Source organism: Prunus dulcis, chromosome 3 (genome assembly GCF_902201215.1).
Source record: "Prunus dulcis chromosome 3, ALMONDv2, whole genome shotgun sequence".
Lineage (NCBI taxonomy): Eukaryota > Viridiplantae > Streptophyta > Magnoliopsida > Rosales > Rosaceae > Prunus > Prunus dulcis.
In genome coordinates this window covers 11,128,818-11,143,183 of record NC_047652.1, presented here as the reverse complement: position 1 = coordinate 11,143,183, position 14,366 = coordinate 11,128,818, and the positions used below count along the sequence as shown (strand labels likewise).

The 14,366-nt window shown below is 38.8% G+C and overlaps 2 protein-coding genes and 1 pseudogene across 2 annotated transcripts; 1 reads left to right on the top strand and 2 right to left on the bottom strand.

Annotated features, from left to right (window-relative positions):
- Nucleotides 1-720: 720 nt before the first annotated feature.
- LOC117621744 lies at nucleotides 721-1,239 on the top strand. Its single transcript, XM_034352297.1, has one exon. The coding sequence runs from the start codon at nucleotides 721-723 to the stop codon at nucleotides 1,237-1,239; it is 519 nt and encodes a 172-aa protein (XP_034208188.1).
- Nucleotides 1,240-5,532: 4,293 nt separating this feature from the next.
- LOC117621743 (DNA repair protein XRCC3 homolog) lies at nucleotides 5,533-6,976 on the bottom strand. The gene is made up of 2 exons (XM_034352296.1): nucleotides 6,091-6,976; nucleotides 5,533-5,567 (listed from the first exon to the last, which is right to left on the bottom strand). The coding sequence occupies exons 1-2, from the start codon at nucleotides 6,974-6,976 to the stop codon at nucleotides 5,533-5,535; spliced, it is 921 nt and encodes a 306-aa protein (XP_034208187.1).
- Nucleotides 6,977-11,680: 4,704 nt separating this feature from the next.
- The window catches only part of LOC117621742, a 3,888-nt pseudogene continuing 1,202 nt past the window's right edge, over nucleotides 11,681-14,366 (bottom strand).

Sequence of the window (14,366 nt, the reverse complement as noted above, 5' to 3'; positions counted from 1 at the left end):
TCATACTCCTTAAGCGCATGCTTAAGCTTTTGGGCCTCCCTAGCAGCTCACTCACGCTTAGCATTTAACTCCTCCTTATGCACCCTAATCACCTGGTGACACTCCCGAAGCGTACTCCTTTGATTCCCTAGTTGGGTTGTCAGTTCGTGTACTTTTTGGTTCTTTGCCTTCAGTCGCTGCCCTAAGTTTGCAACCGACACTGCACATTGGATGCTTAGTGCCATCATGTTGAAGAGAACAACACTAATGATGCATCCAATCATGCTAATATTACATCCAATCACCACGATGTCAGAGCCTTGAATTCCTCATCCTCATATCACTCTACTGATCATACGTGATTTCAGGAATTATATCAATCTCTTGTAATCTTTGTTATGTTGTTACCTTCTAGGACTAATATTACCATATGTGTTGTATCAATAGTCAAACTGTAATTGTGTTAAGCATGCATGAATAGAAATCAATAGTCATTGAGCTATTCCCCAAATATCTGCTCTGTTCTATTTCTTCTTCACTGCTCTAATTTTACTATATGGTATCAGAGCCCATCTAGGCTAAAGCCACTCGATCCTAGATTCTCTGACTCCCACTCAATCTTCTTCTATTTCCTCTTTTGTAGACTCCCTAATGTCACAAAACAATTCATCCACAACCATGACCAACCAAACATGATCACTCTCTACCTCATTCAATATTTCTCATATTTTCTCCACACACATGGATCTTAATAACTATTTGTGTTGGAAGTCTCAATTTCAGGATATCCTAGAGATTCATGACCTCAAGGAAGTTGTGAAAAGCGATGCACGACCTGACAAGAAACTAGCAGATGGCTCCATCAATCGCGCCTCCAAAGACAAGCTTGTGTTGAGTTGGATCAAGGCCACATCATCCCCACAAATCAAAACTCTCCTTATTCCTTGTACGACAGCATCCGAAGCATGGTCTCTCCTTAACAAGAGACTCTCTCCTCTCTCTAAGACTTATGTTCGTACCCTGCGAGATCGAATAAAGACCCTGAAGAAATCAGAAAACACGGTTGCTAAGTACTTCATGCTTGCCAAATCCCTCTATGATTCTCTTGTTGCGGCTGGATCTCAAATGACAGATGAAGAGCTTATCGAGTATACTCTCGATGGTCTAGGTCACGACTATAAGGAGTTCACAACATCCCTTCGCCTCCGCGCCTCGCTTTCTTTTGATGAGTTCTATGACCTTCTCATTCAGGAGGAATAATTAATCAAGAAGATGTCTTCTGTACAATGATTTTTTTTTTTTTTTATTGTGCATGATTTTTTTTTCCTTCAATTTTTTCCAAAAAAAATAATATTTTAATGAATTTAAAATTAAAAAAAGTTGAAGATGTGGGCCCTATAATGCCACGTAGGCAACTGATGCAGAGATTTGACCGAAATCCTAATGGCGGAACCACATTGTAACAAATTTAAAAGACCAGGGTATTTAATCGTAAAAATCGAGAAGATAAGGACTAATATGTCTTAAGAGTGTAACCACATGGTACTAAACTGTAATTAATCCTTTTTTTAAAGCCGAACATTTAGCCGCTGATCCAAAACCATAGTCAACTTGGTACAATGATTTTTTCACTAATTTTCAGGCCAATATTTCAGACGAGTTTTTACCAAAAATAGCCAAAATTTAACCTACAAATTCATAAATGTCAATTTTTAAAAAAATACTTTCAAATATAGCCAAAACTCACTTAAATTGACCCAAATGCCCTCAAAATTAAAACCTAACCAAAAAGCATGCTCTTCTAACCCGTAAGCTATTGAGCACAAGCCTCACTCTCGAACACAAGCAGGGGCGGACCTATTAAGGTGCAAGGAGGTGCTGCACCTCGTCTTGCCAGAAAAATCATTGTAGGTGCTTCAGATTGCCCCTTTCCTCAACTGGTGCACAGATCACCTTATTTCCTGTCTTTATCCTTTTACTTTTATTTATTTTTATATTACTCCATTTAATTAAGTTTACAATGTAAATAAGGAAGTACCCCCTATTTGGATTCAAATAAAAATACTATAAAATCAAATTCCCACCAAATCAAAATATGAAAATTCGGTTTTAGTGCAAAATACGATTTATGCTAAAAATGATGGCTCATTAAGTCAATATATACTTCATACTAAAATCCCATAAAATCAAGTTTTCTTATTTGATGTATAAAGAATAAAGGGAAATAGCCCTAAATGACACCCATTTCATAATTTTAATTAAAAATACCATCCCTTCCCAATTTTTGTACAACTATCACCTATAAATATAAAATTATTGTCCACTTATTGCTGATTTTTCACAAGTTCAGAAATTTGTTCTCTCTTAGCTCACACAGCTCTCTCTCTCTGTGGCACAACTCGCTTTCTCTTTGGTAGCTGTCTATCACAGCTCTGTGGGTCTCTCTTGGCTCTCTCTATCTTGGCTCTCTCTCTCTCTCTCTCTCTCTCTCTCTCTCTCTAGCACAACTCTCTCTCTCTCTCTTTGCTCTCTTTGTCATAGCGCAGCCGTTTATCTCTGTAGCTTCGTTATCTCTTTCTCCCCTACTCGATCTGTTGCTCTCTGTAGCTTCGTTATCTCTTTCTCCCCTATTCGATCTGTTGGTCTCTGTTTGGAATCGCGAACCCTTCCCTTTAGCTATGTCTTCTAAATAGCTGCTTGCAACCTTGAAGCTCTAGTGGATTGCCGACCCCGAAAAGGTAGTGTTGATGGTTATTTTGTTAATATCAGTGGGATTATGTGAAATGAGTTATAGTTTGATTGTTTGGGTTTGTGTTAAATTCGTTTTGGCTTTAATGTCTTTGGGTTAGGTTTTGTTGAATATTCATGCTCATTCATCTGGGTTTGTACCAATTCCATTTAGATTGGTCTGGATATGTGAATCTTGAAACTTGGGATTTTCCATTTGATGTAGTAGATCTGTATAGTGTGATTCTGATGTGTTACTAGTGTACTGTGGTTGTGTTCCTCTTATTTTACAGTCGTATTGCTGTTATATTGCTATTATAGTGCCTCTATATTGCTCCTATATTTCATTATATTGTGGTTATATTGCTATTGTATTGTATGTTTATTGTGGTTATATTATTGTGTTAATGAAATGTTGTTTTGTCATGGTCAGAAATGGAGACAATTGTTATTCTCGTGTGCTACAATGGAAAATGGGTCACCTCAAAGAAGATGTGCAAATACGAAGGGGGTGACTCAAAAGGCTTAATAGTTCCACGGACCATCAAATTTGCTGAACTGTTGGACCGTGTGCATCAGATTGGTAATACAAACATCAGGGAAGACAAGATTTGCTTAAAATTCTCAGTTTTGGTGGCCTCGAATGAGTGGAAGCACATAAAGATTGAGGACGATGATGATGTCAATTTTTTTTATGAAGTACAATTCCGAGGTAACACCTTCAAAACTAGCTCCCTTACTCGTGAGTATAGAAGATAAAGGACTGACAAATGATGTAGTTCATAGTATGCATATCACGCCAGATAGTAGTCGGATGGGTCATTCTTCAGTTGCCATTGTTGAAAGCAATGAAGTAACTTGGAATAATACAAATGTCACTGATTTGGGAGGTGAAGTAGGGACAGATTTTATGGATATGATTGATTTTAGCGAGGTGGAGGAGATGCATGGTGGTGATAATGGTACTGAAAGAAATGAAGGGTCAGTGTACTCTGCCCCTCCTAATTTGGGGTGCTTGAACACAGCTGCCCAGTTGCCAAAAATGCGTTTAGGAGGAGAATCTGAACCCACTCGTCAACATTATTGGAGTCAAATGGGTGAAAAAAAATCGGTATAATGCAGTCGGTGTAAAAGATGAAGAAGCATATTTGGACAGCGGGTTTTCACGAAGCGATTGGAATCCGAAAATTACAGTTGGGCAAATTTTCTCTAGTAAGAAAACATTGTTGACGGAGTTACGGGTGACGGCATTAAGAGGCCACTTTGAATTTAAGGTGCAATTCTCTTGCACTAAGAGGTTGCTTGTGGTTTGTTGTCAACGTCCATGCCCATGGCGGGTCCGAGCATCGAGAATTGGAGAATACAGCTTCATGATTGTGAGGTGTACAACTGTCCATGAATGTGATTTGAGGTTTGTAAGTGACAAGCATCGTCAAGCAACCACAGCCCTTGTAGCCAGTTCACTTAAAAGGAAGTTGAAGGATTGTCGGACAATATACACACCAAGTGACATTATGAGAGATGTGAAACACAACTTTGGTTGCACCATCCATTATTCAAAAGCTTGGAAAGCAAGGGAGTTAGCTCTATTGTCCATTAGAGGATCAGCAGAGGAGGCATATTATATCCTTCCAGCTTATTGCTATGAATTGGAGCGTATGAATCCCGGCACAAAAACACACATCCAAACTGATGAGAACAATCACTTTGTGTATTTATTTATGGCGGTTGGCGCATGTATTAGAGGGGTCCGTTCTTCCATGCGCCCAGTTATAGCCGTGGATGCCACTCATTTAAAATCCAAGTACAAGGGTGTTATGTTTGTAGCAAATGCATTCGATGGTAATCGAAATATATATCCTCTTGCTTTTGGGATCGGGGATTTGGAGACGGATGCATCATGGCATTGGTTTTTCACTAAACTTCATGAAGCCATTGGTGAGTGTCCCAATCTTGTTATTATTTCTGATCGCAATGTTAGCATAGAGAATGTGTGGAACAAAATTTTTCCAACTGCACAACATGGCATATGCTTTTATCATATGAAGGGGAACATGAAACGAACTTTCAAGTTGAAAAAGCGTGATCACATACTTATGCACTTTGAGAAGGCTGCGAAATCTTATTCCATTGCTGAATTTGATTGTCATTTTCGCAAGATCAAGCGAAAGGAACATGTTGCTCAATATCTTGAAGAGGCAGGGTTACATAAGTGGTCTAGAGCTCACATGGATGGATGCCGCTACAATGTAATGACAACAAATATTGCGGAGTCAATCAACTCAGTCCTTAGGTTTGCAAGAATGCTGCCAGTGGTTCATTTGATAGGGGAAATTGTTAATCTCCTTGTGAAATGGTTCACCGAACGTCGTGGCTTTGAATTGCACAACAACATTGTGCCCCAATTTTGGAGAGAAGAAGTTGAGGAACAGGTTGGAGGATGCTGCAAGGATGAATGTGGTTAAAGTTAATAATGCACAATATAATGTTTTGGACGGTAATATGGACGGCCTCGTAGATTTGACGAACAACAGTTGTAGTTGTAGAAAGTTTCAGCTTGAGCAGCTACCTTGCAAGCATGTAGTTGCAGTTTGTCGCTTCTTGAAAGTAAGTGTATATGCAAAGGCTTCTCGGTATTACACTCGGAAAACCTGGATGGATGCTTATTCGGATAGCATCTACCCGGTACAACCTCACGGAATGTGGGATACTCCTGAAGATGTTCGAAGTCGAGTTGTGCTGCCTCCCATGGCAAGGGTCATGCCAGGCAGATGAAAGAAGTTAAGAATTCCCTCGCAAGGAGAGGGCAGCATTAGAAGAAAGTGCTCAAGGTGCGGTTCCGCAGGCCACAATAAAAGCACCTGTAAAAGCAATATTCCATTGCGCAATGTAGCTTAGACAATATGATTTGTGTTGCTTTAGTAGGTCATGTAAACTCTACTTTTATTTGTGGTGGGTTTCGTGTTATGGTGAATGGGAATTCTTTTAAATTTGCATTATTTGGGTTGCATTGCTACAGCATGCTGTATTGCTGACAGATTGCTATTATATTGACCTTTTATTGTACCGGTATTGCTTTCAGATTACTATTATAATTTGAGTGCGAAATTAAAGGGACTGGAATGTTTAGTAGGTCATGTAAACTCTACTTTTATTTGTGGTAGGTTTCGTGTTATGATGAATGGGAATTCTTTTAAATTTTGCATTATTTGGGTTGCATTGCTACAGCACGCTGTATTGCCGACAGATTGCTATTACATTGACCTTTTATTGTACCGGTATTGCTTCCAGATTGCTATTATAATTTGAGTGCGAAATTAAAGGGACTGGAATGTAATTCCAAATGGATCCAAAACATTAAAGTTCTTAGAATTCCTATATTACACAGTTCCTGTGATACTCCGACTATACCTTCTTTTTTTATCACAAATTCGGCCGATGCATAGGCCAGATGTGGGGCAAATAAAAGGTGAAATGTCCTATGTGTTTGACTACATATACTTGTTGAAGGAGCATTACGAATGTCAACCTCAATAGATTGCTCATGTCTTGCCAAGAACACTCTTGAATTTATGCAATGTGCCCAAGCCAGTCCCAAAGCTGGACTCACCCGTCTACCTGATGTGTCCAGGGACTCCAAGTTTCCCAACCTCACCCCATTCACTCCATGATGTGGCCCAATAAAATCCACCACTTGGTTGGTGACAACCACCGCCAACCCAAACTTATTTGCTAAACCCTTCAATGTCCCAGATATGTTGAAGAACATTTCAGAGCGCCGTTTCAAATCTGCCGGTGTTGTCTGATACTGTGATCGGAACAATGCAGCAATGGAATCAATGACAATGAGTTTCACAGGTAGGTGGGTGTGATCAATGGCAATAAATGCTTCTATGTCTCCAAGGACATGGATGAGTTCTTGAGCATCATGAACACCATGAACATATATGTCTTCCAATGGCTCCAACCTTATTAAGTTGGGGTATGATGCATGATAAAGGTTGCCTAGTTGTTGCAATCGACGAAATGGGAAGCTGAATTCTGTGAATATGTAGATGGAGGAGCCCCCTAGTCCGCCATGTGAGGGTGGGAGCTGAGCTCGCACCGTAAGTTGGAGACAAAGCTGCGTCTTCCCAGAACCACTCTCCCCTACTAATTCTGTTATGGAGTTGCAGGGTATCCCACCCCCCAAGAAGTGATCTAGTATTGGGCATCCAATGGATAATTTAGGGGTTGAAAGAGGAAGGAGCATGAGGTTTTGGGGTGTCATGTTTGTGTCATTTAGGGGGGGATGTGATGGTGCTACAAGGCATGCATTATATATATATATAGTTCATTTTGAAGGTCTGTACTGTAGGCCATCTGTCTTTTAAGGAATGTTTAATTCATCCTTTTTCCAGGTTGTAATTACTTTTTTGTTTATTTATTAGTATATTTTTGGACCATATAATTTAAACCATATTCTGATGCAGTACGTCCTCTAATAGGATCATATTGTGACTCTATCACTACTCTATTGTACTGATATTGACATAATATTGCCGCTATCCGCATGTTTATTGCATATATATTGCTGCTATATCGCCACAGAACTGGAGACCGATAAACTGTATACGCAGAAATAGAAAATGAGGCTTCATCATTCCATAAAATCCTATTTCCAAACTTACATAATACAACAACAGGCCACCCCATAGTTACATAATACAAAAGTACGCCACCTCATAGTTCCATTTCCCTACAAAATGAGGCTTCATCATTCCATAAATTCCTATTTCCAAACTTACATAATACAACCACAGGCCACCCTATCGTTACATAATCCAAAAATACGCGACCTCATAGTTCCATTTCCCTGCTGTTGACAAATTCGAAGTTGCATACTCTTCAAGTGCGGTGACCGCGAACCATGAAATTCATGACCCCGGCCACAGTGATCTTGGCCCAGTTTCCTGCCGGATCCACAATTATTGCAAATTGACGAAATAGTTCGAATCCCCTTTCCACTTGTTCTTGCTTCAACTTGGCCATTGCTTCTGATTCCTTGAATACCATAATGGCAGTGGCAGGGGCAAGTTCAATTTTTTCTTTCATTCTCTTTATATGTAGGAGATGCATGCGCGCATGATAACGACAGCGAATTGTGCGGTTTTTAATGAAACCCCATCTAGCTTGGCCCTCCACAATTTTTGAAACTATGTCTGCATGAAGATTTTTCCAAAACATGGTATTGCCTCGACATTGCTGTATGCCATGGACCAAGTCTGCAGGGAGTGAATTCGGTGACTTGGTTTCTGTTTCAGTCTCCCCTCCTTCAGTAATTGAAATCGTTGGGTTTGGTGTGAGGTTATGGTCCATGGTCTTTGATATTTATTGTTGGCTGGTGTACAACTTAATTGGAACAACAGGGGACTAAATGCGATGTGAGTTAAATCTGTGGGGAAGGTAATGGCTGTAAGCAGCAGTTAATGTGATGGAAGTTTTCATTTCAAACAGCTGGGTTGATTAATATACCTGCAGATTTTAATGACCAAACCAGTAAGTGAGAGAGTTATTGGCGGGAGGGATTAGGGGGAGTAATTGGCAGGAGGGATTGGCGGGAGTGTTAGGCGGGATAGTATTGGGTGGGATAGTATGGGCGGGAGTTATTACCCAGGTTGACTTTATGCCTTTTTGTAATATATTTGTATGTTGGACGTTCCCAACTTGGTCATTTTCCCATTATGTCATTGAAATAAGGGAGTTGCCTATTTGCCTAATTCACCAACTCATTCGAATTGACCAATAATGGTTATTGTCTTATTTCTCATTTCACCAATCTCAATTCGTTTCCATTTTGCCATTTTTCATATTTTCCTATTTTCCATGTGTCATCCAATTTTCCAATTTTCCAATTTTTCAATTTTTCATTATTTTTTTCCTATTCCCTATTTTCGTATTGTGCAATTTCCCAAGTTTCCTTTTGTTCTATTTCCAGTTTTCCAATTTTTCAATGTTCCCATTTTCCCCCCATTATGTACTTAAAAAAAGTTGCCTACTTTGCCTAATTCAGACAGTAATTAAAATTGTCCAATATGGTAATTGTCTTATTTCCCATTTCCACAATTTCAATTTGTTTCCAGTTTTCTGATTTTCCATGTGTCCCTGTTTCCTATTTCCATTTTTCAAAATTTAAGTTTTTGTCCAATTATCCAATGTTTTTATTTCCAATTCGACTATTTTCTAAGTTTCCTTTTTTTTCCTATTTCAAATTTATCATTTTAGTAACTGTCCTTTTGTTCAATTTCCACTTTTGCTATTTTCCAAGTTGCCTTATTTCCTATTTTTCATTTATCCAGTTCTCCAATATTCCAATTTTCCAATTTTCCAATTTTCAATTTCCCAATTTGCTTATTTGCCTACTTTCCAAGTGTCCTTTTTTCTGAATTTTCGAATTTTCGAATTTTCGAATTTTCATGTTTTCAGAGTTTCTTTACTTCCTATTTCCTATTTCCTATTTTCCTATTTTCCTATTTTCCAAGTTTCCTTTTGGCCAATTTCGAAATTTCCAATTTTCCAAGTTGCTTTCTTTTCCAAGTTACAATTCCCAAATTTCCGATTTTCCACGTGTCCTTTTTTCCTTTTTCCAATTTTCCAATTTTCCAACTATCATTTGATCCTATTGCCTACTTTCCTGTTTCCAATTTTTCCTTATTTCCTTTTTCCAATTTTCTAATTTTCCAATTTTCCAATTTTCCAATTTTCCAATTTTCCAATTTTCCAATTTTCCAATTTTCCAATTTTCCAATTTTCCAATTTTCCAATTTTCCAACTTTCCAACTTTCCATTTTTTCGTATTTCCGTTTTTCCAATTTTTCTTTTCTTCAATTTCCAATTTTCCAAGTTTCCTTATTTCCCATATCCAAGTTTTAAGTTGTCACTTTTCCAAATTTCCAATTTTCGTGTTTTGCTATTTTCCTATTTTCCAATTTTGTGTTCTGAAAATCGCAATAAATGCTTGCTTACATAGTCCTATTTTTGGTTCCAATCCACAATTTCCTATTTCCCATTAAGGTTTGGTTTTTTGTCGTTTGGAATCCAATTTTATTGTTGTTAATGTCATGTTGTACTGCTGTAACTTACAGCCAAGGAGTTAATGGTGTAGTTTTGAATCCCATCAATTTAATGCACCAACACAAAACCCAATTTACCTCATATAAGTTCGTACATATAACTTAACCTTCCTATATAGAACTGCAACAGAGGCACCTTCTTAACGGGAAAGGTAATTAGTCTTACTGAAAGGCAATATTCTCCACTCAACCTAACCATATAGTCGTTTACAACTGGAGACTGAATGTACCTCTATTTGTTTTGTTGCAGGCAACAGCTGTGAATTGTCCCCAGTAATACTTCAACATGTCCGATGTACGCCCTCCTAACGAGCATGTCAGTTACCCGGGGGACCAGCCCTGGCATGTGCCATTCCCATCTCCACCTCGGACTCCCAATCATGATCCCACTTCATCTGGAAGTTAGGCTGAGACTCATGATCCGCTTGACAAAATCTCTGCCGTCAAGCACCACCTCCAATATATGTCAAAGGCAACGGATTGGTGGGAGAGTAAGTGAGATATTCATGGCCAAGTTATGGGAAACTTGGCCAACAAGTTGAACAAAGCATACGCTGGAGAGGTGAAGCAAGCTCTTAAAGCAAAAAGTCGGAGCAAAGAGTTAGAGTCCTTGAAGTTGAAATTGGAAGACAAAAAGAAAAATGCCCTCGAAACATTCACACAATCTGAAGAATATAACCATGAAATGGTTGAATGTTTCAACAACGGCTTCAAAATGTTCCGAGATTATGCTTCGGTCATCTCACCAGACAACAATTGGAGTGAAATTGATGTAGCTGGTGTCTGGCAGGTACTGAATATGGGTTCTGATGGAATGGCTCATCATAGCCTCGTGCATGCAGCGAGAAGAAAGGACAAAGACATGGATCTTTTGATGGACCTCTAGTAACGGTGAATGCTGCTTCAGTTCATCTCACCTGAGTACATGGATCTTTTGTTGCCTTCATTTTCCCTTCGCGGGATAGATAGTATTGTTCAGTTTGGGAGGCGATTTCTTTCGCATGTGTGAAATGTTGTCTGTAATGTGTATGTATTGTATGTACATTGACTTAATATTGCATTTGTATTGTGTTTGTATTCCCTTAATACTGTAATGTGTATGTATTGTAAGTATATTGCCCGAATATTGCCTTTATATTGTACTTATATTGCTATAGTATTGCCTTCGTATTGCGTCCTTATTGTGGCCTATTGCCCTACTATTGCCTTCGTATTGTATAGTTATTGTGTTCATATTGCCTTCCTATTGCCTTCGTATTGCCTTCGTATTGCCTTCGTATTGTGGGAATATTGCCCTACTTTGGAATATGATGAGGACTGGAAAATAAGTCCACAGGCTCAGAATCACCACTTTTGCCGCCTTCAAGAGGCGTCCCATGCTTGTATGCAACCCTCACAGCTTCATCCTCGTTCAACCTCGCTTGTGAAGTCCCAAACTTCATGTCATCTTTGCTATTTGCCAATTTCAGTTGCATCAGCTGGCCGGGTCTAGGGTTTTTTATCTGCTTTCGTTTCATTTTTAAGCTCTGCTTTGAATCAATACGTGGCGTATTGGCTGAATATGGGAGTGACAAGATCAATTCTTACTCTCCCTAAGTGGATAAAATAGATGCTCAATATGAATCCTTTCCTCCACAAGTTTGTGTACAGTGCCGTACGTTGTGTGTTTTAGGTGCCACACTGGCTTATTAAAATTGATGCTTGGCCATGAAAAACTTTTTGTTTTCTTACTTTTAGAAAATTACATATTTGTGTCAATAACTAAGTTTGGACTTGTAACAATCATTCAGAAGAATGGTAGAAATAAGCTCCACTGTGCCAATCCACGAAGTTGAACAAATAAATTGTGTTCGCTGCACAGATGACATGTCAAACTAACATTAGCATTCTCCAATAAGAAGACTTCTCTTCTTTCCCACCCCTCGTGGATTGAGAAAGAAAGAAGAGGGACAAAACACACACTACCAAGTTAAGGTGACATTACAAACCTACAAAATATCCTCATCAAACTTATAATGCTCCTTTTTTTATTATTTAAAGCAAAACTTCATTCAAACTGAGAAAACCAAGTGCTCTCGATAATCACTCCGGAATTGTTTGCTCATTATCTGCATCGCCTTCTGTCTCAACTTGAGGCTTCGAAGGAGCTTTGGCACGAGGAGGCTGCTTCTTCTTGATCCCACTCACAATGTCATCGATTCTGAGAAGTAGGCAAGCAGCTTCTGTTTCCAGTTTTAAAAGTCTGGGCCTTCACGTTGTAGGCATCCCATATCTGACATCATAATTGCTATAAATTAGCAGCTTTACGAACAAAAGAAATTTCAGATTAAAGACTCCATGGATGCTCAAATATTAGCAATGGCGTTCACTTTAGTAATAACCACGACAACAGCACTTCCCCTCACATGAGTGCTGTCGAAATATATAGGGACAAGCTCTAAACTAGAACTACTACTGAAGCAAATCGACAATATCAACCAGAATATTGACGCTTATGCCATATCAATAAAGGGACATATAATGGATACATTTGAGAACAATACTACATTAAAAGTCCTATTTCAGAGCTTTCAGCAAATATAAATCACCCAACAAATTTGAATATTGAGATAGTGAAGGAAATAAAAGAGAGCAACAATAGTAAGCCAAAAAGATATCCACCTATCTTTTTCTCTTTCACATCAGTTATCACACCAGTGTTACCATCAATGCCAATCCATGATTTTTCACCATTTGCATGCTATGGAAAAAAAAATTGTGGTTAGGATCTAAATGATGCATCATATTCTGACCAAAATAATAATGATGCATCAGAACGTATATAGAAATGACAAATCATAACAAAACTGAACAAAGCCATACAAAAAAGATTCAAACCTTTCCCTGCAGCGCCGTCATTGTTCTAATCACATTCACCCCGCAATTCTGAGCCAAAGTACGTGGGATAGCCTCAAAAGCTATAGCAGCAGCTTCATACGGCCACTGTTTTACCATAAAAACACGTGTAGCCATAAAACTCCAATAAAATGCATGTAAAGTGAAACCACAACTAATTCTTAATCTAAAGTATGTCAACGAGCATGTGAATTGAAGTGACAGCCAGTTTATTCACAGAATTTAGATTTCTACTTCCACAAGGAGTTATTCTTGGACGAGTTTTACACAAGAAATACCAAACTTTTGGATGAGGAAAGGAGCTTTTACCTTTTGTATACCTTCCACAGATGAACTCTTTTGCTTCAATGTAGCAGATACAGTTAACTGTGTAGCACCACCAGCAGGCCCAAGTTTCGGATTCTTGAGGATGTTTCTTGCTACAGACATGGCATCCTATGACCAGATATAAGGGAGTAAATAAGACATTTCTGCATAATATATTTATTCTACGGAATGGGGACAAAGAAGTAAAACCATTATACCTGCAAATTCCTTTCCACTTCATTTCACATATCCTTACTAGGACCTCTCAAGAGTACAGTACATGCTTTAGGCTCTTTGCAATCAACAATGAATGCAAAAAACTCATCACCAATTTTCTTAACCTCAACTATCCCAGCGACTGTACCAACATCAGACTGTTGCAATTCATCTGGTCTGTTAACAATTACAGCCCCACAAGCCTTGGCAATTCGGTTATTATCTGTTTTCCGCAACCACCTGATTGCACTGACGCAGGCCTTGCTAAAATAATGGCATGCCAAGTCACTAAGCCCCTTTTCTGTGATAACCACATCTGGTTTAAACTTCAATATTTGCACACATAGCCTGTCGATGTATTCTTCTTCCAATTGTAGCAGGACTCCCCAATCTTCTTCTTTAAGCAACTCAGCATTTGTTTGGTTCTCGCCTTTCTTATATTCGAGAGGCCAATGAAGAAGAATGATGCGTGGGTTGAAAATCTTTCTTCTCATTTTTCCAGGTGCAATAACATCTTTGTTAATCATTACTCCTTTGCGAACCACAGAATCTTCCAACTGGCCACCAGGAACCTTCTCAACCTTTATGTACTTTTGAATATCCATTCTCGCAGACCCTGGCCAAGGTCCACCCCTACAATTGTGGTAGCGTCAAGTGCAATTCAAGGGGCAGTCAATTTGGTATGGTGGCATAAACATGTTTACTCCATCAATCACCTGTATGGGACAGAGCTTCCTTATTCCCTTGTCGTCTGTAGGTTTCAACTTCACACTTTTGATATACATGTATGACAACTTGTGGCTATTTATGTATGGCCTCCTAAGACTTGTTCTGCTAGTCCATAGTATTAGGCGAGAAATTTTGTGTTCAATGACTGGAAAGACTTCAGATGACATAAACTAGAGAAGTTGAAGAAAAAGGGTTAGCAAGAACATAAGTCATGGCCACAAAAGAAAGAAAACATGCAATAAGCTCCACAGTAATGTTTACATATTGACCATAATCAGAATATTGGGGAACAAAATACCACGGACAAATACATGAAATGAAAAACGACTCGGCAGTTACTGTGAGATTGTGTACATAAAACTTGGAACAACCAAACCAACTAAAGCAAAGCCATGTCATACA

What these genes read in the sequence shown, in the direction of transcription:
- LOC117621744 (XM_034352297.1), top strand. Translation starts at nt 721, where the DNA reads ATGGATCTTAATAACTATTTGTGTTGGAAGTCTCAATTTCAGGATATC.
- LOC117621743 (XM_034352296.1), bottom strand. Translation starts at nt 6,976, where the DNA reads ATGACACCCCAAAACCTCATGCTCCTTCCTCTTTCAACCCCTAAATTA. An exon ending in CGGAGTATCACAGGAACTGT is followed by an intron (nt 5,568 to 6,090) that starts GTAATATAGGAA and finishes TTGCTTTTACAG; the next exon opens with GTGCTTTTATTGTGGCCTGC.